The sequence below is a fragment of the Nansenia antarctica genome, assembly GCF_963989245.1.
Source record: "Nansenia antarctica genome assembly, chromosome: 5".
Taxonomy (NCBI): Eukaryota; Metazoa; Chordata; class Actinopteri; order Argentiniformes; family Microstomatidae; genus Nansenia; species Nansenia antarctica.
The window spans coordinates 38,813,363-38,836,085 of NC_137690.1; the positions used below are offsets into that span (position 1 = coordinate 38,813,363).

The 22,723-nt window shown below is 46.2% G+C and overlaps 1 protein-coding gene across 1 annotated transcript in view; it reads left to right on the forward strand.

Moving 5' to 3' along the window:
* herc1 (HECT and RLD domain containing E3 ubiquitin protein ligase family member 1) overlaps positions 1-22,723 on the forward strand; it is a 215,688-nt gene that overhangs the window by 66,103 nt on the left and 126,862 nt on the right. The window contains exons 28-33 of the mRNA XM_080532022.1: positions 754-1,025; positions 1,677-1,967; positions 4,270-4,390; positions 9,520-9,757; positions 13,468-13,664; positions 14,164-14,319. Coding sequence (XP_080388148.1) covers positions 754-1,025; positions 1,677-1,967; positions 4,270-4,390; positions 9,520-9,757; positions 13,468-13,664; positions 14,164-14,319 — 1,275 coding nt within the window. The remainder of the gene's footprint in view (positions 1-753; positions 1,026-1,676; positions 1,968-4,269; positions 4,391-9,519; positions 9,758-13,467; positions 13,665-14,163; positions 14,320-22,723) is intronic.

Genomic DNA, 22,723 nt, shown 5'->3' on the forward strand with positions numbered 1-22,723 from the left:
TAAATACAGTAGCTACGTAGCTTATTTTATAAGTATTAGTAGTATTTCGTATTTAGTGTTTCAGTTTTATTGTCATTGTTATAATTCAGAGGTCTCACGTTAGGCGTGTCATTCATCCGACCCCCCCCCACCCCATGATTCCCCTTTTTTTTTTCTTTTTGGAATGTTTCGACCATTTTTTGCACAGTGACGCTTTCAAACAATGACAACTGCGTCGTTTCCGGTAGAACAAGACCCAATTAGTCTGCGTGTGTGTGTGTGTGTGTGTGTGTGTGTGTGTGTGTGTGTGTGAGAAGCGCACTGCTGCTTGACAGGGTCCGGGGACGGCCTAATAATAGCCCCCCCTCTTCGCCAACGCTCGATGACTCACCCAGACACTCGTAGAGCGCTGGCTGTCCCACCGCGCCGGTCCCATACCTGCCCGCCATCTCAGCGCCCCCCCCCTCCAGCATCCCCGCGGGTCTCAGAGGGAGAGACACATACACACATGTGAAAAAAAGATGCAATATCATATCATGGCTTATTATGAAGGCTCATAGCATGGAGTGTCAGAGCCAGCCCTGGAATGAGAGCGTCTACAGCGTGAATGGCATTTATAGATCGATATTTATTTATTTATTCCTATCTTTCTGTTTTATGACCCACATTGTATGGAGATTTTAGAATAGCTACCATTACCCACCACCACCACCAGAGGGAGTCTGCAAGGTAGTGTGTCTGAAGCGCTCTCTGTCGTCCCCCCTCCTCCCCCAGGCCCCCTCCACAGCTCCCCCGACTCCCTGGCCGACTCGTGGTTCCGCGCCAAGCACAGCCGGGACCGCCTGTACGGCTCGGCCCACTCGTACGAGGAGTCGGACCTGGACCTGAGCCGTTCGCTGGGCGTGCACGCGCTCATCGACAACATCGTCAGCTTCACCAGCGGAGACGTGGGCGGCGCCCCCGCCTTCAGGGAGCCGGAGGAGAGCATGTCCACCAGCCCCCAGGGCACCGCCCTGGCCATGGAGCAGCAGCAGAGCAGGGCCGAGGTAGGGGGGGCGGGGGTGGTCTGGGCCTGGTCTGGGCCTTGGCCTGGTCTGGGCCTGGGCCTGGTCTGGGCCTGGTCTGGGCCTGGGCCTGGTCTGGGCCTGGTCCGATCATTTACCTGCGAACAGATTCTTCTTATTGTGATATGTCACTCAATAACTGTGTCTGTGTGTCTGTCTCTGTGTCTGTGTGTGTCTCTGTGTCTGTGACTGTGTGTGTCTCTGTGTCTGTGTCTGTCTCTGTGTCTGTGACTGTGTGTCTCTGTCTCTGTGTGTGTCTCTGTCTCTGTGTGTGTCTGTGTCTCTGTGTGTGTCTCTGTCTCTGTGTCTGTCTCTGTGTCTGTCTCTGTGTGTTTGTCTCTGTGTCTGTCTCTGTGTGTTTGTCTCTGCCTCTCTCTGTGTGTCTGTCTCTGTCTCTGTGTCTGTGTCTGTGTCTGTCTCTGTGTCTCTGTGTCTGTGTCTGTGTGTCTATGTCTGTGTCTCTGTGTCTGTCTCTGTGACTGTCTGTGTGTGTGTCTGTGTGTCTGTGTCTGTGTGTCTGTCTGTGTCTCTGTGTCTGTGTCTGTGTGTCTGTGTGTCTGTGTCTGTGTGTCTGTCTCTGTGTCTGTGTGTCTGTGTGTGTCCCTCCGTCCGTCCGTCCGTCTGTCCGTCCAGCTGCGCCTGGAGGCGCTGCACCAGATCGTGGTTCTGATCTCCGGCATGGAGGAGAAGAGCAGCCAGGCGCCGGGCCTGGGCCGGCCCAGCGGTGTGTTCCAGCCCTGCTCCTCCTCCTCCTCCTCCTCCTCCCAGCCCCCAGGCTCCGGGAGGCCCAGCCCCAGCGCAGCCTTCCAGTCCTCCTCCCTGCTCACCTCTGTCAGGCTGCAGTTCCTGGCCGGCTGCTTCGGCCTGGGCACCGTGGGCATGGGGGGGCTGAAGGGGGAGAACGTCCAGCTGCACCACTACCAGGTCAGGGGGGCTGGAGGAGGAGGAGGAGGAGGAGGAGGAGGGGGAGGGGGAGGGTGGTGGTGGGGATGATGGTTGTTATAAGGAGATATTTTCCTCCTCGGTCAGGGGGGCCGGAAATGACATTGATCACTCAGAGAGAAGGTCAGGGTATCCGCGGTGTCTTGAAAAGTATTACAAGTTGATAAATCAATTTTGGGAAAATCAAGACCCTTAATAAGTATTAAAAAGTCTTATCACGATTTTATGAGGTCTTGAATTTTGTAGGTATTTTTCTGAATTAGACTCTGTCCAAAGAGTTTGAGTCCTAAAAACTTTTAGTAAAAGTTTGTGAATTTATTAGTTTTTATTAAAAAACAAAGATGAACCGGAAATTCTGTTGTATGATAGTGGTCTAGTCTATTGCATAACTAAACTAAAACGATTAAGTTAAAGGTGTCACTGATGTCAACGGTTACAGCTCGAAGTGGCAGTGAGGTCTGGAAAAATATTGACACGGTCTTTAAAAAGTCCTGAAATTATCCTCCAGATTCCTGTATATACCCTGGAAGGCTGAATCATAATCATGGATGATTTGGACCGAGCCATGTACTGATGTTTGTTCCAGCTTCTATACTTGTTCACAGAGAGAGAATAGCTTTACGTCTGTCCATCGCAACTTCCAATATTGACATTGGTTGGTTCCCATACATGGCTCTATCCTGTGTCCATGCTGTTCTGTTCGGCTGACCCCTAGGCAAGTCTCCTGTATCCTAGACTAGAGTTAAACTGGTCTCACTGTTACTTGATCTACAGTATGCTATAATATATGCTATAATATAGCATAGATCAAGTAACAGTGAGACCAGTTTAACTCTAGTCTAGGATACAGGAGACTTGCTTTAGGAGACAAGCTTTAGGAGCAGGCACATACCATATGGTACGTGCCTGCTCCTACAGCTTGTCTTGTTCACTCCTTGGTGACTGAGAGTGGGCAGTTTAAAGTATGTTTAACATTAAACAATGAATATTGCAATATTTAAGGCACACCCCAAAAATTGATAGGCACACAAAAATGCCTCATATCACTGGTGGTAGTGGTGATGATGATAACAATAACATCAGCCTCCCCTGTCCTCCCATGTCTACCTCCACCAGCCTCCCCTGTCCTCCCATGTCTACCTCCCCCAGCCTCCCCTGTCCTCCCATGTTTACCTCCCCCAGCCTCCCCTGTCCTCCCATGTCTACCTCCACCAGCCTCCCCTGTCCTCCCATGTCTACCTCCCCCAGCCTCCCCTGTCCTCCCATGTCTACCTCCACCAGCCTCCCCTGTCCTCCCATGTCTACCTCCCCCAGCCTCCCCTGTCCTCCCATGTCTACCTCCCCCAGCCTCCCCTGTCCTCCCATGTCTACCTTCACCAGCCTCCCCTGTCCTCCCATGTCTACCTCCCCCAGCCTCCACTGTCCTCCCATGTCTACCTCCACCAGCCTCCACTGTCCTCCCATGTCTACCTCCACCAGCCTCCCCTGTCCTCCCATGTCTACCTCCACCAGCCTCCCCTGTCCTCCCATGTCTACCTCCCCCAGCCTCCCCTGTCCTCCCATGTCTACCTCCCCCAGCCTCCCCTGTCCTCCCATGTCTACCTTCACCAGCCTCCCCTGTCCTCCCATGTCTACCTCCCCCAGCCTCCACTGTCCTCCCATGTCTACCTCCACCAGCCTCCCCTGTCCTCCCATGTCTACCTCCACCAGCCTCCCCTGTCCTCCCATGTCTACCTCCCCCAGCCTCCCCTGTCCTCCCATGTCTACCTCCACCAGTCTCCCCTGTCCTCCCATGTCTGCCTCCCCTGTCCTCCGATGTCTACCTCCGCCAGCCTCCCCTGTCCTCCCATGTATACCTCCACCAGCCTCCCCTGTCCTCCCATGTCTACCTCCACCAGCCTCCCCTGTCCTCCCATGTCTACCTCCGCCGCCTCCCCTGATGTCCACACAGTGCTTTTTTCCCTCTGCTGCTGGTTCATCCAAATCTATTTAACACATCGTGAGCTTAGAATGATAAGGTTCTATCTCGGTCTAGGGTAGTTCAGAGATATTGAGCGTCAACGTTTTTACATTCCATTATGTTTTGTGAGATGGAACCTTTGTATTTTATTCATTACTAACTCAAAAATGTCAACATTTTAAAAACAACACCACACAGGCATTAATAAACACCTAAAGCATCAGATTATGTAAAAAAACTCAATTTTGACCAAAAATTGAGATAGAACCTTATAATTCTAACGTCACAACATGTCCTCTCACGCCGTGGTGTCGTCCCCCGCAGGACGGCGTGAAGGCGGCCAAGCGGACCCTTCAGATGGACATCCAGACCGCCGTCCACAAGATCTACCAGCAGCTGTCCGTCACACTGGAGAGAGCCCTGCAGGCCAACAAACACCACATAGGTCTGTCTCACACACACACTCCTCCACCACATAGGTCTGTCTCACACACACACTCCTCCACCACATAGGTCTGTCTCACACACACACACTCCTCCACCACATAGGTCTGTCTCTCACACACACTCCTCCACCACATAGGTCTGTCTCACACACACACTCCTCCACCACATAGGTCTGTCTCTCACACACACTCCTCCACCACATAGGTCTGTCTCTCACACACACACTCCTCCACCACATAGGTCTGTCTCTCACACACACACTCCTCCACCACATAGGTCTGTCTCACACACACACTCCTCCACCACATAGGTCTGTCTCTCACACACACACTCCTCCACCACATAGGTCTGTCTCACACACACACTCCTCCACCACATACAGGTGCAACTAAAAACATTTGAATATCGTGCAAAAGTTCATTTATTTCAGTAATTCAACTTAAAAGGTTAAACTTAGATATTATATAGACTCATTACATGCAAAGCGAGATATTTAAAGCCTTTATTTGTTATAAATGTGATGATTATGGCTTACAGCTTATGAAAACCCCAAATTAAATATCTCAGAAATGTTTAATATTACATGAAATCAATAATAAAAGGATTTTAAATACAGAAATGTCAGCCCTCTGAAAAGTATAATCATGTATATGTACAATGCAATGAGTCTATATAATATTTAAGTTTAACCCTTTAAGTTGAATTACTGAAATGAATGAACTTTTGCACGATATTCTAATTTTTTGAGTTGCACCTGTAGGTCTGTCTCACACACCCACACTCCTCCACCACATAGGTCTGTCTCACACACATACACACACTCCTCCACCACATAGGTCTGTCTCACACACACACACACACACACACACACACACACACACTCCTCCACCACATAGGTCTGTCTTCTTCCTAGGGCTGTTACGATTATTCTACGTCATCGACTACGTCAATACGTCGGTTGCCGTAAAAAATGCGTCGGTTAGTCGTAAAAAACTAAATGGCTGCGACCAGTGCAAACACGGAGGAAGAGCCGGCGGCTAAAAGACTTCGCCCACGATCGTCCAAAGTATGGGAGTACTTTACAAAAAAAGAAACCAATGGCAATGTGGTGGTCTGTAAACTGTGCAAAAATGAATTGTCCTATCACAGCAGTACGACCTCAATGAACGAGCACTTGAAGCGAAAGCATCCTGGAGCGCTTTGTGAAGACAGCCGCAAGCTAGCACCGTAAGTCAGCGTTGTATTTCTGTTCACTTTTCCGGCCGTGTATCAGTGAAAAATAGATAGCTACTAGCTAATGTCACACAAGCAATGTAGCTCACCACAGTTTGTATGTCTTGTCTTCTGGTGTTAGTAACGTTAGCTATGTAGCTGGCTAGCTACGGTAGCCTTACTAGCCTATTGTTATTGTGGTGCTCGCACCTACTGTACGTTATCTAGCTCGTAGCTCGCATGCTACGTTAGCATCAATTTAGCTATTCATAACATAGCAGCGAGAGTAAAGTTAGCTAGCCATGTAGCTACTAGCTAGCTATGTGTTGTGGTGATGGACAGACTTCTAAATGGCCATGTTGGCTAAACATAGCAGTGAGGTGGAAATTAAGGGGCCTACACATGATAAGAAAGGTGTGCTTTTTTTATTTTCAGGAAGCAAAGCAGTGTGGAAAACTTTTTCCACAAAAAGAGCACAACTCCATGCACACCCCAGATGGCTGCTCAGCTTTCTAACAGCATCTTACAGATGATCGTCAAGGACATGAGACCTGTTGCTATTGTGGAGGGTCAAGGCTTTCGTGAGATGATCAACACATTTCACCCAGGGTACACACTTCCCTCCAGGCACCACTTCACAAATTTGATGGAGAAAAAATACGAGGCTACTATAGAGAGGGTGAAATCTGAAATAAAAAATAAAAAAATCACACTCACCACAGATGCTTGGACAAGTATTGCCACCGAGGCGTACTTAGGAGTCACCTGCCACTTTATATCTGAAGACTGGGAGATGACTTCATACAGTCTGACCACGATGCCGCTTGAGGAGCGCCACACAGCGGTAAACATTGCTGGCTGGTTGGAAGAGGCAGCAGAGAGGTGTGGTTTCTCTCTCAGTGATGATGTCCTGGCTGTTGTACATGATAATGCTGCCAATGTGGTGGCAGCTCTCAGGATCCTGGAAGAGAGGAATGGAGTTGCTTCACATCGATGTGCTGGCCATACAATCCAGCTGGTGGTCAACCACGCCCTGAAGAAGGACCCCCAGATAAGCAAGGCACTGGGGGCTGCAAGATGCCTGGTAGAACACTTCAAGCGGAGTGAGCTCGCCAGCAGCAAGCTCAAAGATAAACAAAAGCAATGGGGCACAGCTGAACATAAGTTGATCCAGGATGTGTCTGTAAGATGGAACAGTTCTTACTACATGGTGAGTCGCCTCTTGGAGCAACGGTGGCCGGTGACCGCAACCCTTTCAGACCATCATGTCACACAGCGAGGAAAGCACTACCTGGACCTGAAAAATGACCAATGGACCCTACTGGAGGAACTGGAGCAAGTTCTCAAGCCCTTTGAGCAAGCCACTGTCTTCCTGAGTGGAGAGGCTTATGTCACAGTCTCTGCTCTACCTCCACTGGTAAAGGGCCTCCTGAAAACCACACAGATAACATCCTTCGAGTCTGCTCCCATCAACTCTTTCCAAACAGCTGCAGCAAAGGAGATAGCTTCAAGGTGGAAGGACGAGGCCACATTCAGAGAAGATGGTCAAAATGTGTGTGTCATCGCTGCTGCCCTTGACCCCAGGTTCCGCAAGCTAAAGTTCCTGTCGTCAGAAGATATCCTAAAAGTGCAAGTCAAACTTCAGACTCTTGCACTTCAAGCCAAAATAAGAGAGAAGGAACAGCTTCAACAGGCAAGTGAATGAATGAATGGTCTTTATTGTCATTGATATAGTACAGGTACCAAACAACGAAATTTGGGAGGGGGGGGCTCCCCTGGTGCTAGGAAAGAAAAAAAAAAAAAAAAGGGAAAGGAGCTGATTTACATAAATAAAGGCTATGTACACTATCCACTATACTATACTGTACAAATAAAACACTGTGCTGTACTCTATGCTATGCTATACCTATTCTAACATTTCCTATTCTCTGTGGGGCAGGATGGCTCAGCCAGTGCCCAGCCAGAAGCTTCAAAGAAGAGGACTAAGATGCCAGTGTCTGTGCTGGACACATTGCTAGGCTCAGACTCAGAGGAGCAGCACAGCAATGAGGAAGACAATGCCCAGGAAAGAAACAGCGAGGACAGTGACACCGACACTGACATTGTGAGGAATGAGGTGTTAGTTTATTTTGGAGAACGAAACGTTTCAAGGGATAAGAGCCCGCTACACTGGTGGAAGGAAAACGCAGCACGGTTCCCCTCCCTGGCTATGCTGGCCAAGTCCTACCTGTCTGTCCCTGCAACGTCCACTCCGTCTGAAAGGCTCTTTTCAGCTGCTGGGAACATCGTTTCAAAAAAAAGGGCAAGCCTGACCTCTAAGCATGTGGACATGCTCACATTCCTCCACAGTAATGCCTAAGGTGGAGGGGGGAGAAGGGAGAGAGCTAAGGGGGGAGGGGGAGAGCAGAGAGAGGGGGAGAATGTTATGTTTGTTATTGAGATTGTTATTGTTAAAGATTGTTACTGAGAGGTATACAGTATTCCGGTTAGAATTTTACTTTTTTACAGAATTTACTGCATTACTTGCACTTTTCCTTTTACTTGAAGTTAACTTTTATATTTTATAATATTATATTTTATGTTGAGATTGTTATTGTTAAAGATTGTTACTGAGAGTATACGGTATTCCGGTTAGAATTTTACTTTTTTACAGAATTTACTGCATTCCTTGCACTTTTCCTTTTACTTGAAGTTAACTTTTATATTTTATAATATTATATTTTATGTTGGACTGTAAGAAAGAGAGGATCTTTTTTGTTGTGTGGAATATTGCCCTGCAGTGCAAGAATAATTGAATAAAATACTGAAATGTTGATAAGAGAAGTTTTTGACATTTATTTGGGGAAAATTAAGTGATACATTAATCGAACAGCAAAAAAATAATCGTTAGACTAATCGTTAAATTAGTCGCTAGACTAACCGAATAATCGACAAAATATTCGTTAGATTAATCGTTAGAAAAATTGTCGTTTGGGACAGCCCTACTTCTTCCCCATCGCTCTATCTGAAAGTCCTTTTGCATATCAGCCCAATAGAGCTCTCAGGTCTTTTGCTAGCATATCAACCCAATAGAGCTCTCAGGTCTTTTGCTAGCATATCAGCCCAATAGAGCTCTCAGGTCTTTTGCTAGCATATCGGCCCAATAGAGCTCTCAGGTCTTTTGCTAGCATATCAGCCCAATAGAGCTCTCAGGTCTTCTGACGCTGGTTTTCTCTGTGTACCACATGTACAAAAGAAGAGATTTGGTGAGGCTGCATTCTCATTTTATGCACCAGATTGTGGAATGCACTGCCAGTTTACATTAGGGATGCAACCTCAGCAAATATGTTCAAGTCAAGACTAAAAACCCATCTTTTTAATATTGCCTTTAAATGACTAAATCATTGAATTATGATTCTATAATGATTGGAGCACTTTGAGCTGCAACGTTTGCAGGAAAAGCTCTATACATATAACAAGTTATTATTATTATTATTTGAGGCACTCTTCCCAAACCCGCTTCAAAGAGTCCAGGAACGCTCTCCTCCTTCAAACGGTCCCTCACAAACCCGTCTGAACTATTTTTAGCATTATTTCTTTTATTTTTTTTACTGTCTGTGCTTTCGGTATGACTTTTTATGTATCTCTCTATCCTTGTGTTCTGTCCGTGGAACGTAGAGTACTGAGAAAAGCGCTATCCAAAAATAAACACGTTATTATTATTTGATTAGGTCCTTCCTCTCTCTTAAAACCTCTCTCCCCCCCTCCCCTTTCTCTCTCTCTCTCTCTCTCTCTCTCTCTCTCTCTCTCTTTGTCTGTCTCTCTCTCTCTCTCTCTCTCTCTCTCTCTCTCTGTCTCTCTCTTTGTCTGTCTCTCTCTCTCTCTGTGTCTCTCCCCCCCCCCCCCTCTCTCTCTCTGGGTTCTGTCTCTCTCCAGAGGCTCAGCAGCGCCTCCTGCTGGTGACGGTGTTTGCCCTGAGCGTGCGCTACCAGCCGGTGGACGTGTCCCTGGCCATCTCGTCGGGCCTGCTGAACGTGCTGTCCCAGCTGTGCGGCACGGAGACCATGCTGGGCCAGCCCCTGCAGCTGCTGCAGCGGCCCGGCGTCTCCCAGCTCTCCACCGCCCTGAAGGTGGCCTCCACCCGCCTGCTGCAGATACTGGCCATCAGCACCGGGTGAGACAGGGGGAGGGACGCCCTGGGTGGGTGGGTGTAGGGGGGGGTGTAAGACAGGGAGGGACGTCTGGGTGGGCTGGTGTGTAGGTGTGGGGGTGGGGTGTAAGACAGGGAGGGACGCCTGTGTGGGGGGGGGTGTAGGTGTGGGGGGGGGGGGGGCAGGGGTGGGGGGGGGGCAGGGGGGGGGGGGGTGAGACAGGGAGAAATGCGTCTGTGTGTGTGTGTGGCTGACTGTGGGTGTGTGTGTGTGGGTGTGTGTGTGTACGCATATGTGTAGGTGGGTAGTGATGGTGATGATTGCAAATACAGTGGGGAAAATACGTATTGAACACATCAACATTTTGTCCAGTAAATGTATTTCCACTGAACCTATTCAAGTGAAATTGGTATTAGCTCAAACAATCCAGACAACAAATCTAAACATTAAAGTCCATATGTAAATAATGTTATGTGTAATAAAGCGGAATGAAACAGGAAAAAAGTATTGAACACACTAACTGAAATTAATTCAATTTTTTTTTCGCGTGCACGCGCATGAAACGCGGGCGCGTGCTCAAAACAACGACCGAATTTCAAACTAGAGGGAGGATGGCAAAAAAAAAAAAAAGCTACAAAAATCTTCCCAGATCCTCATTTGCACGACCAGCTGTCGCTGTAGGACACGTTCGATTGCAAAATTCATTTATCCTTTATGTTCCCAGTTGAGGGCGTGTAGCTGTCGTTAGTTGGCCTGCTTTTATTTAGTTATGCGTACGTTTGAGTTAGTCATCTCTAGGATTGTTGTTTGATATTAGCCTATACTTTCTCTTATCTGCATTTTGAGCAACTGTACAAGACCCAACAACACAACTCTGATACAGGACTAATGTTACCTAGCTGCTATAGCTAACCCAACCCTGCTACAAGACCCAACAACACACCTCTGATACAGGACTAATGTTACCTAGCTGCTATAGCTAACCCTGCTACAAGACCCAACAACACAACTCTGATACAGGACTAATGTTACCTAGCTGCTATAGCTAACCCTGCTACAAGACCCAACAACACAACTCTGATACAGGACTAATGTTACCTAGCTGCTATAGCTAACCCTGCTACAAGACCCAACAACACAACTCTGATACAGGACTAATGTTACCTAGCTGCTATAGCTAACCCTGCTACAAGACCCAACAACACAACTCTGATACAGGACTAATGTTACCTAGCTGCTATAGCTAACCCTGCTACAAGACCCAACAACACAACTCTGATACAGGACTAATGTTACCTAGCTGCTATAGCTAACCCTGCTACAAGACCCAACAACACAACTCTGATACAGGACTAATGTTACCTAGCTGCTATAGCTAACCCTGCTACAAGACCCAACAACACAACTCTGATACAGGACTAATGTTACCTAGCTGCTATAGACCCATTTGTACTAAACAACTACAACGTTGTATTGGACACATTTTTTTCGAACTAATCCACAGACAGCAGTCTTATTAACGGGCCCCTGTGGTGCCAGGTGTGGAGGCGACCCAGCACAGTGGGGATATACACTATCAAGCCAAGCTCTACTGTCAATATTTGCATGTGTGTGTTTTACTTTGAACGCAATTTCAATTGCAATGTCCCAAGTATTACCTACATCTCCTCTGTGGAAAACTCTAATCCCGACGCAGCAGTTATTGTGCTCGGCGATTTTAATCACACCAACAGAACTTCCCAATTACAAACAACAGGTGTCATGCCCCAGCAGAGGAGCTAACATACTAGACCACTGCTACGTTACTATCAATGAGGCTTACCGTTCGTTCCCGAGGGCACCGCTGGGAAGGTCCGACCATGCCATGCTGCTCCTCGTCCCGAAATATATAGAGAAACTTAAATCCTGCAATACGACACCCAGCCATGCAGTTTCGTATCGCTCATAGCCACTGCTAGCTTCAGCAATGTTTGAAGTGTCTGGGACATCTTTTTTCTTGAAAAATCCATCCATCTGTCGCTGTTATTTAATGTGATATCTTATTTGTGCACCTAGCTAGCTAGATCAGCTTTTTGTATCTTTTAGATGGTACTACCGGTGACTTTTAGCCCGTTATTTGCGAGGAGAAAACACAGGCGGCCGAGCATTTCGGAAGCTGAGCGGGGATGGTTGAGTCTGCACGGTTCTCATGCCGGTTCACATTTAGACCAATCAGGAGTAGCCCTAATGTCATTAATCTGATTTTGGATCAGCGGTTAGAGAGAGATGGGCGTGGATTTAGGTGCACTTTTAGTCAACATCCATTATAGCGCTGATCTAGGATCAGATATATTTTAATCAGCTAAAATGTATATATTTATTATTATTTTTTTATTATTATTATTTTTTTATTCTTTTTTTTGTGGACTGAATCAATTCGTGGCGGAGGAAATTCATTCGTGGCGGCCCGCCACCAATACATGCATATAGAGGAAACACTGACTTAGTGGAGAAGCCTTTGTTTGTAATGACAGCTTCAAGGCGCTTTCTGTATGAAGTAACTAATCGCCCGCAGTATTCGGGTGTGATTTTGGCCCATTCCTCTACACAGATTGTCTTTAAATCTTGAAGATTGCGGGGGGCCCTCTTGTGAATCTGGATCTTCAGATGCTTCCACAAATGTTCAATTGGGTTTAAGTCAGGTGATTGACTGGGCCATTCCAACAAGTTGATTTTCTTTCTCTGAAACCAATTGCGAGTTTCCTTTGCTGTATGCTTTGGATCGTTGTCCTGCTGGAAGGTCCACCCACGTCTCATCCTCAGGTGGATGGCAGCAGGTTCATCTCAAGAATCTCTCTGTACATGGCTCCATTCATTGTTCCTTCAATGATATGAAGTCTGCCAGTACCACGAGAGGAGAAACAGACCCACACCATGATACTTCCACCTCGAAATGTCACTGTTGGTATGGTGTTATTCGGGTGATGTGCAGTGCTATTTCTCCTCCAAACATGGTGTGTTGTGTGACAGCCAAGAAGTAACATTTTGGTCTCATCTGACCAGAGTACATGCTCCCATTAGTTCACTGGCTTGTCCAAATGTTGTTTGGCAAAACTTCCTTCAACGACCTTCAACGTGTCTTTTTTTCAGTAGTGGAGTCTTGTGGGCTGAGCGTGCACAGAGGCCATGGCGGTGGAGTGCATTGCCTACTGTCCTTTCTGTCACAGTTGTACCTGCTGCCTCCAAGTCTTTCCTAGTGGTCCTTGGCTCTTTGGCTACTCTTCTAAGTATCCTTCTGACTCCCTGATCAGAAATCTTGCGAGGAGCTCCTGTGCGTGGCCGGTTGATGGTGGAGTGATGTTGCTTCCACTTACGGACAATGCCCCCAATGGTGCTTACTGGAAGATTCAGAAGTTGTGCAATACGTCTGTAGCCAATTCCGTTTTCATGTTTTGCAACAATCAGGTTACGAAGGTTAGGGTTAGGGTAAGGTTGCGTTTTTTCCCCAGACTTTTTTTGGTGCCTGATCCACACGCCACAGTCTCGCAACAATCCTATGGGAAACACTGTTCCCATTCCATACTCTCCTGCGACTCTGTTAGAGGGACGAAGCGGGTAGAGGACAGAGGAGAGGAAGCGAGGAGACGTGTTCATGACACACACACACACACACACACACTCACACACACCCCTACCCGCCCCCCCCTCCACCTCCTCTGACCTGCCGTGTGTCTGTGTTGTGTGTTGGTTCCAGGACCTATGCAGATAAGCTGAGTCCCAAGGTGGTCCAATCTCTGCTGGACCTGTTGTGCAGCCAGCTGAAGAACCTGCTCTCCCAGGCCGGGGGGAGTCTGCTCAGCGCCGGGAAGGATGAGGAGGAGGAGGAGGAGGAGGAAGAGCAGGACAAGAAGGAGGAGGACGGGGCGGAGGCAGAGAAGAAGGACTTCAGAGGTAGACATGGAGTTTTAGTGTCAGGTTCTTTGGTTTGAAATGGGTGGATGGATGGATGGATGGATGGATGGATGGATGGATGGATGGGTGGGTGGGTGGGTGGGTGTGTAGATAGATGGATGGATGGATGGGTCATAATGCACGTGAAATGTGTGCAAGTACTGTTTCGCCAGGTCTCAACCAGTGTTTCTCTCACGTAAAGCTGCTACGTTGAAAACTGAACCTCCGACACAAGGTGACCACAGGGGTTCTGATCAGCAGATGCCGGCGGAGGTAGAGACCGGAGGCTCATTGTGACGCACGGGACACAACGAGCAACGCTATCAAACGCCAACGGAACGAGGAAACGCAACGTGTTTGATACCGTTCCTCAGTCCATTCCGTGCGTTCCAATGAGCCCCGTCCTCCGATGTCTACCTCCGCCAGCCTCCGCCTGGTTCTCAGTGGAGGGGTGTTGGTGTACGGGGTGTTTGAGGTGGTTTGGTCGCTCCGTCCCCAGCCTTGGTGCGTAAGCAGCACACGGCGGAGCTGCACCTGGGGGACTTCCTGGTGTTCCTCAGGCGGGTGGTCTCCTCCAAGGCCATCCAGGCCAAGATGGCCTCCCCCAAATGGACCGAGGTGCTGCTCAACATCGCCGCCCAGAAGTGCTGCTCAGGTAACAACACCAACACCAACACCAACACCACCAACAACACCACCAACAACACCACCAACAACACCACCAACACCACCAACACTACCAACACCAAAACCAATAACACCACCAACAGCAACACCAACAACACCAACACCAGCACCACCAAATCAAATCAAATTTTATTTGTATAAGGCATTTCTTACAAGATGCAACTCAATGCGCTTCACATAATAAACATTCTCAGTCAATCAATCAATCAATCAATACTGACAGAGCCGCAAGCAGGCAAAAGTAAAAACCTGTACACTATGTAGCCAGGAAAATTCCCTTGTAGCCCTCTACACATAGAGCGACTACTAGCCAGTTTGCCTACCAGCACCCAGCGGGGAGCCCCCACCGCCCCACACACCCAGCCCGCCCCACCACCAGCACACCCGGCCCAGCCAAGCAAGCACAGACCATAAAAGGCCCAGCACAAGGACGGCCAAGCAGGTGCCCCGGCGGCGGAACAGACCAGGCACACGGGGCAGCCGGGGGTCCCCAAGGGGAGGCCCAAGGACCACCGGAGCATAGCAAGCAAGCAAGGGCGAAAAAACTGTACACCATGTATCCAGGAAAAGTTCCTTGCATATTATCGGCGTACACACTGTCCATAAATGTAGTGTTATATCTGCATCGTTCTGCATCCAGCATGGGCACAGGTCCTGCCAAAAGAGAATCTCAAGCGCAGTTATGATGCAACAACACAATAAAGATGACAGCAATGCAACCTGATGGTGGTCCAGGTACATCCTGGTACTGGTTCTGGTACTGCTCTAGGTGCTACTGGGGTGATCAGCACCCAGGTCCTTTTTCCTGTCAACACAAATCTCAAAGCAAGAGTATGGTGTAATAGCATAGTGATCCTAGTTCTATAATGTCCAATGTCTCCCGTAACAAAAGGCGACATTGAATAAGTAGGTTTTGAGGTCTCGCTTAAAAATGTCCTGAGTTTTAGACAACCTCAGGCCCTCAGGTAGGGTGTTCCACAATCTAGGAGCATATATGCTAAAAGCTGATCCTCCAAATCTCTCAGTCCTAGCCTCTGGCACTATTAGAAGTTCCGTGCCACTAGACCTTAGGGGTCTAGCTGGTGTGTATCTTATGAGCATGTCCACCATGTAATTGGGCGTGTCGCAGTGGAGTGATTTATAGACTAGTAAAAGGATCTTAAAGTCTATTCTATAACTGACAGGGAGCCAGTGTAGTGATCTCAAGACAGGTGTGATGTGCGCTCTTCGTTTGGTCCTAGTAAGGACACAGCAGCAGCATCCTGAACCATTTGTAGTCTATTAATATTTTTTGGGGGGAGACCTGTCAGGAGAGCATTACAATAATCTAGCCTACTAGTAACAAACGCATGCATACATTTTTCGGTGTCTGCTTGGGAGAGAAATTATTGTACCTTAGTCAGTGTTTCCTCCAGGAATTTTTACAATGGTGGCGGGTAGCGGTGACCGCGCGCGTGCGCACGCGCGCTCAAAACAACGACGTAATTTCAGCCAAAACTCGAGGATGGCCCAAAAAAATAAAATGTTTTCCTGTACTTCTCCCGTGTGTCTCTTATTGTCTGTGTCTGCATGTTTTTCCAGCATGTAATTCCGTTGTCAATAAAAAAATCGTCTCCCACGACTCTTTCCGGACACGTTGGAATTTTTACCGTAACCCCCGGAGAACCAAAGTTATTAAGCCGCAAAGGGTGCCTCATTTACCGCTGCTGGAGGAAAGTACCGCTTACCGCTGACAGCGGGGAGAGGAAATATTTCTACCCGGGAATTCGCTCCTTGCTGTGTCCACGGTGATAGGAGTGGAGGATCGACTCCATTCAAAAACTTTTCGATTCCATGGCTTGTCCTCTTTCCGGACACATTGGAATTTTTACCGTAACCCCCGGAGAACCAAAGTTATTAAGCCGCAAAGGGTGCCTCATTTACCGCTGCTGGAGGAAAGTACCGCTTACCGCTGACAGCGGGGAGAGGAAATAGTTCTACCCGGGAATTCGCTCCTTGCTGTGTCCACGGTGATAGGAGTGGAGGATCGTAGTTTGTAGACTAGACGCAGCCTAGATGTATTCGACCAATCACAAAACAGTTTTGCAAGCGCGTCGCTTCGCGCTTGTGGGTGTGTCTAGCGCTGTGAAGGTCTGAAAAGCGGCCTAAATCTTTTTTTTTATTTTTTTTGAGAAATCTGAATGGTGGCGGAGGAAATTCCATCGTGGCGGCCCGCCACGATGAAATGCATGTAGAGGAAACACTGCTTAGTGATGTTTCTTAAATGGTAGAAGGATGTTTTAATAGTATTATTAATATGAGTTTCAAAATGTAGATCTGGGTCAATTATGACACCAAGATTCCTAGCCTGACACTTAGTGTTAAGAGCTAGTGTTTTCAAATGTGCAGATAATTTCTCTCCCAGTTTTCTCGCCAATGATCATTTCTGACCTCTGTGTTTTCTTGATTGAGTTGGAGAAAATGTTGTGTCATCCAAATATTAATATCAGCAATACAATCTATCAGGTGGTCGATCATCTCGTAGTCGTTGGGAGTTACTGAGATATAAAGCTGAGTGTCGTCAGCATAGCTATGGTAGTTAACGCTATGCCTCTTGATAACAGAACTGAGGGGTAGCATGTATAGGCTAAAAAGCAACGGTCCTAAAATGGACTAGGGCTGGGTATCGCCACTGATTTCCCAAAACGATTCGATTCCGATTCACAGCTCACGATTCGATTCGATCCACGATTCGATTCGATTCGATTCCGATTCGATTTAGTTACAATATCAATTTTCCTTGAATATGAAGAGATTCTCAGAACTAATGCTATAAATGGTTCAAGGAACCCTATAACATGTAGCATTGTTAAACATATCAATGTTTACATTAAGAATTGACTCCAAAGCAGTTACATGAATGTACTTCTTATTGGAACATAAATTAACATCATTGACCAACATTTTGCTAAATCAGACACTTACAAAAAGTGCTTTTTAACGTGCTTTACTGTAGCCAGTGTAAATAAAGGGGCTACAAACATAGCCTATCGGTAAACAAGACATCACATATCCCTCAGGACTGTCTCAAATAGCTTATTTGCATAATATATATATATATATATATATATATATATATATATATATATATTTATATACAAAATAAAAATGTGCAAAACTCAAACGAAAATAGTGCAATAGATGAGGGTATTTTGAGGAACAAAAAAACACATTGTAAACCATAATGTCCATGAAACTAAAGCCCTTCATTACTGCTTTCTCACTTTTTGGAGATTGGAAGATTTTATTCAGGAATAAACATAATTGGAAAATCAATGATTATTAAAATACTGTAGTATACAGTAACAATAAGTTCATGGAAACACCACAAATCTACGGAACCACTTATTGAGGCATCACCCTGACGTGAAACATGGAAAAGAGGATCCGAAACAAGCTTCGCTGATAAAGTGGCAAGTGATTGTCAGGTACGAGTCCATTGCTCTGGATGTCCAGCTGTCACACGTTATGGCAACTCTCTCTGCTGGCTGGAGTGAAGTTGCAATGTCACGTTTCACCTGCGCGGACATGTCTGGGATTATCACTTCACTCAACTGTTTGCGTGTCGGTAACACGTAGCGTGGTTCTACACTGACGACGCTGTAGTAGTTGGGCACGCGGAGAATTTGATTGTAATTTGCAACCAAATGTCTTTATCAGCGAGGCTTGTTTCGGATCCGCTTTTCCATGTTTCACGTCAGGGTGATAGGCCTCAATAAGTGGTTCCGTAGATTTGTGGTGTTTCCACTAAATTTAACCTCCACTGCGCACAGCTTGCATATGGCTTTGCTTTTGTCCTGCTCATCTCTATCGTCATAATTTTTACATCCAAAATGCACCCAGACATCTGCCTTTAAGCCTGGTCGTTGCGTGAGATATGATACATTCTTGTAGCGCGAGATCTGGCCACGAGATCTCGTTGCGGGTTGAAGCTGGAAGCAAAAAAACAACAACAACAAAAAACAACAACGAAAGATCGATCTCAGGATTTATGAATCGATAATCGCTCATTCAATGAAGATCGATTCAGAATCGGGAAATCGATTTTTTGAACCCAGCCCTAAAATGGACCGCTGGGGAACTCTACAGGTTGCGCTATAATTTGTTGACTTATGGTCACCAAGGGCTACAAAGTAGTCTCGGTCAGCCAGGTAAGTCCTGAACCAGTTTAAGACCGGACCTGAGAGGCCAACCCAGTTTTCAAGTCTCTCAATAAGTATGGAATGGTCTACCGTATCAAAGGCTGCACTTCAGTCTAAGAGTACAAGAATCGAGAGTTTTTTAGAGTCTGCATTAATCTTAAGGTCATTAGTTACCTTAAGCAAAGCAGTTTCTGTGCTGTGGTATGATCGGAAACCTCTGACTGAAGTGGGTCATATCTATTATTTAAGACAAAACATTCATGAAGCTGTTTGTACGCTGCCTTTTCTAAAATGTTGCTTAGAAAAGTGAGATTGGATATTGGTCTACAGTTTTTGGGATCAGAAGGATCTAGGTTACTTTTCTTCAGGGTGGGTCGAACCAGGGCAGTTTTAAGCGCCGCTGGAAAAATCCCTTTAAGTAGGGAGTGATTTACAATAGGGATGCACGATATGCATTTTCTCCAACCGATACCGATAACCGATGTTTACCCGCTTCTCGTGGCCGATAACCGATATGATAACCGTTATGAGAACAGATATAATTTCACAGTTGATAACCTGTAGTTCATGCACACCTGAAGGTAAGAAAGGCTATGTAGTGAGCAAATATTGATGATTTAATATTCCATAGTGATCTCACCAAATCTAACTTACATCACTATTGTTAACACAACAAAGAGAACACTTCTGACTCTTCAAATGTTCATTTATATAAAAAAAAGGAAATACATTTCAACATTGTTGAAAATCACATCACACTCACTAGTCAAGCCAAACTATTGCAATGCATGGATTGGGTGAGTAATCCCCACTGCTACCTAGTTAACTATAACACTACTTTACATTGTTACCTAGTTAACTATAACACTACTTTACATTGTTACCTAGTTAACTATAACACTACTTTACATTGTTAGCAGTCTCACAAAACAAGCTGTGTTAGTTGACTAGCGATGTGTCATTCATTTTCAACAACGCTTAGCTCGCGCTTTTATTTTGAAAACGAAAACAGAAGTCAATGTCGGAATGAGCCTCTCCTTGTTGTTCAGAGAACAGATGCCAAACTACCGACATGTTTGCTGTAATAATATGATTTGGCAGTAGAAAGCCATCAGTCAATAGCTCGTCTCATTCACAGAACAGCATGGGTTGCCTGCACTGTTTGATTGCGTATTTTAGAGCAGACTACAGAGATGGTGAACATTAGCACTAGCTAACATTGGCTATCTATTTACCTTAGCTTACCGTTAATTGACTGCATGGCTCTACGCAGGCGCAGCATCATGAGCGCGACAACCGGAACCGGAAATATTTCCGGCTTCATATTATCGGCTCTATATCCGCAAAAATTTAATAAAACCGATAAATATTTAATAACATTAATTTCCCAATATCGGGCCGATAAATATCGGCGCCGATAATATTGTGCATCCCTAATTTACAATGCCTAGTATGTCATCAGACACAGATTCAAAAATGTCCTTAAAGAAGGTGGTAGGAATAGGGTCAAGAGGACACGTAGACGGTTTAAGCTGTGACACAATTTTGCCTAATGTTTCAGTACTAATCATGGTGAACATGCTCATAGTCATGTTCTGTGGTGGCGGATCTACAGTGTTACACAAACCTATGGCGCTTTTCCATCAGCGGCTCGCTTCGGGTCGCTTCGGGTCGGGTCGCTTCGGCCCGCTTTTGAACAGTTCTGGTTTTCCACTATACACAACAGACCAGGAACTAGTAGGAGGAGTAGGCGATAGTAGGCGGAGTTACGCGTCATAAAAGCGCGCCATGGTGGTGACGTATATTTTCACGAGACACAACACAGCCACAACAACAGCGACATGGAGGAACTTGAAGCTATCGTATACTTTTTCCTCGGCATGTGGTATATTACTAACCGTGATTTTTTGGGGAGAGAAAGAGTAAGAGAGAGAGGAAGCTATGTACACATAATAAAGTCATGTTTTTTGAACCCTTAAAACCACTGCCTTCACTTGTCTGCTTTATGAACTGTAGTATCATTGTGTGCCGTGTTATTAACGGACAAACACGGTGCCCTTTGCGGGTTAATAACTTCGGTTTACCGTGGGTTAAGATAACAATTCAAACGTGTCCGGATAGGGGAGAGGACAGGGAATCCAAAACCATTTGAATGGTATCGATCCTACACTCCTATCACCGTCGACAGCGCGGAGCGAATTCCCGGGTAGAAATAATCTCTGCCCCCGCTGTCAACAGGAGTTTCATCCAGCAGCAAGCGGTGCTTTGCGGGTTAATAACTTTGGATTACCGTGGGTTAGGATAACAATTCAAACGTGTCCGGATAGGGGAGAGGACAGGGAATCCAAAACCATTTGAATGGTGTCGATCCTACACTCCTATCATGGTCGACAGCGCGGAGCGAATTCCCTGTTAAAACGTTTCTCTGCCCCCGCTGTCAACAGGACTTTCAACCAGCAGCAAGCGGTGCTGCGAGCAGTAGAGGCCGGGTGAACTCCCGGTTCATTGAGTTTACGGTTAAAAGCATAACTTCTCGGGGTGTCAGCGTGGTGGTTAAGTGCTCAAAATGACCGTAGACCGATGGTGAAGTTAGCAAAGGAGTATTGTGTTTCTACCACATTCACAGCCGGTGTTATTCACGGGCAAAGACGGTGCATAATAGCGATTTTTGTGTTATGCTTGTTGTAAATAAAAGTTCTATGATGCATTGAAATGACATTAAACTAAGATAATACGATGGTCAGCATACTTTTTTGAATCTTTATTAATAAGCTATTACAGAAACTGTAGTGACATTTTCCAAGAGCGAATGTGGTATTTCAAGATGGCGGTTAGCGAAGAAATCTATGAACATGGGATGACGATTTCCATTGACCAATCAACGGTGTGCAGCGTCACACGTCACACGCAGCCTGGCAAAAAGGTTCCGGGTCTAAATTTGGACCCTGGTATCGAAGGGTAGCTAAAGAAGCGAGCCGAACCGAGCCGAGGCGACCCGGGCTGACAAATGGAAAAGCGCCAAAGAAGCAGGCCAGCCCGGGTCGACCCGGGCTGGCACGATAGTGGAAAAGGGGCTCTAGTCTTTCCTGAGTAATACACATTCTAATATTTGTTATCTTATCCCTGAAGTGGGCTGCAAATTCCTCGCATTTGGTGACAGAGGCTGCGCCGTCTAGTGTTCTAGGAGCAGGGTTTACAAGGCAATCAATTGTCGAGAACAAGACCCTGGGGTTATTCTTGTTTGTAGATATTATATTTGAGAAGTGATTTTTCCTAGCATTTCGCATTGCCAAGTTAAAGGCAGATAGATGTTCTTTAAAAATATTCTGATCAACCTGTAATTTGCTCTTTCTCCATCTGCGCTCAGCTTTCCTACATGTTCTCTTAAGGAGATTTATTTCACTGTTACGCCATGGTGCTCTCCTCTTGGCTCCAACCTTTTTTAGTTTGGTAGGTGCCAGGGAGTCTAGGGCCATTTTTTACTTTATTGTTAAAGGTAATTACTAAGTCATTTTCATATGACGTGGGAGTTGTGTGATTACTGTTCATTAAAGCTTTGAAATTCTCAGCCACTGCAGGGGTAAGATAACGTTTTTTAACAACACGTTCAGCATTGCTTTCAGCTTTACGTGTTACAATGGTAAAGAAAATACAGAAATGGTCAGAGAGGGCCAGGTCGCTGATACCTGATATTGAGACCTCGAGACCCTTTTGTAATCACTAGATCAAGGGTATGGCCATGATTGTGAGTGGGTTCATTGACATGTTGGATAAAATCCATAGATTTCAAGAGGTCAATAAAATCCCTAGCCCTCAAGTCAGCCTCATTATCAACATGAAAATTAAAATCTCCAGCGATAATAATTAGGGATGTCCCGATCCCACTTTTTCACTACCGATACCGATACCGATACCTGGGCTTCGGGTATCGGCGATACCGATACCGATCCGATATTTGTATAATTTTTTTGACCCCTGAATTTTTTTTTTTTTTTTTTTTTTTTCCTAACACCAGGGGAGCCACCCCTCCTAAATTTCGTTGTTTGGTACCTGTACTGTAGCAATGACAATAAAGACCATTCATTCATTCATTCATTCATTCAAATACCTCCCCAGTATATAGTCCACACCAACAACAGTTAAATTAAAGACTGCCAGCCTTTATTAAAGCAACAAATGCGACGTGTTGTG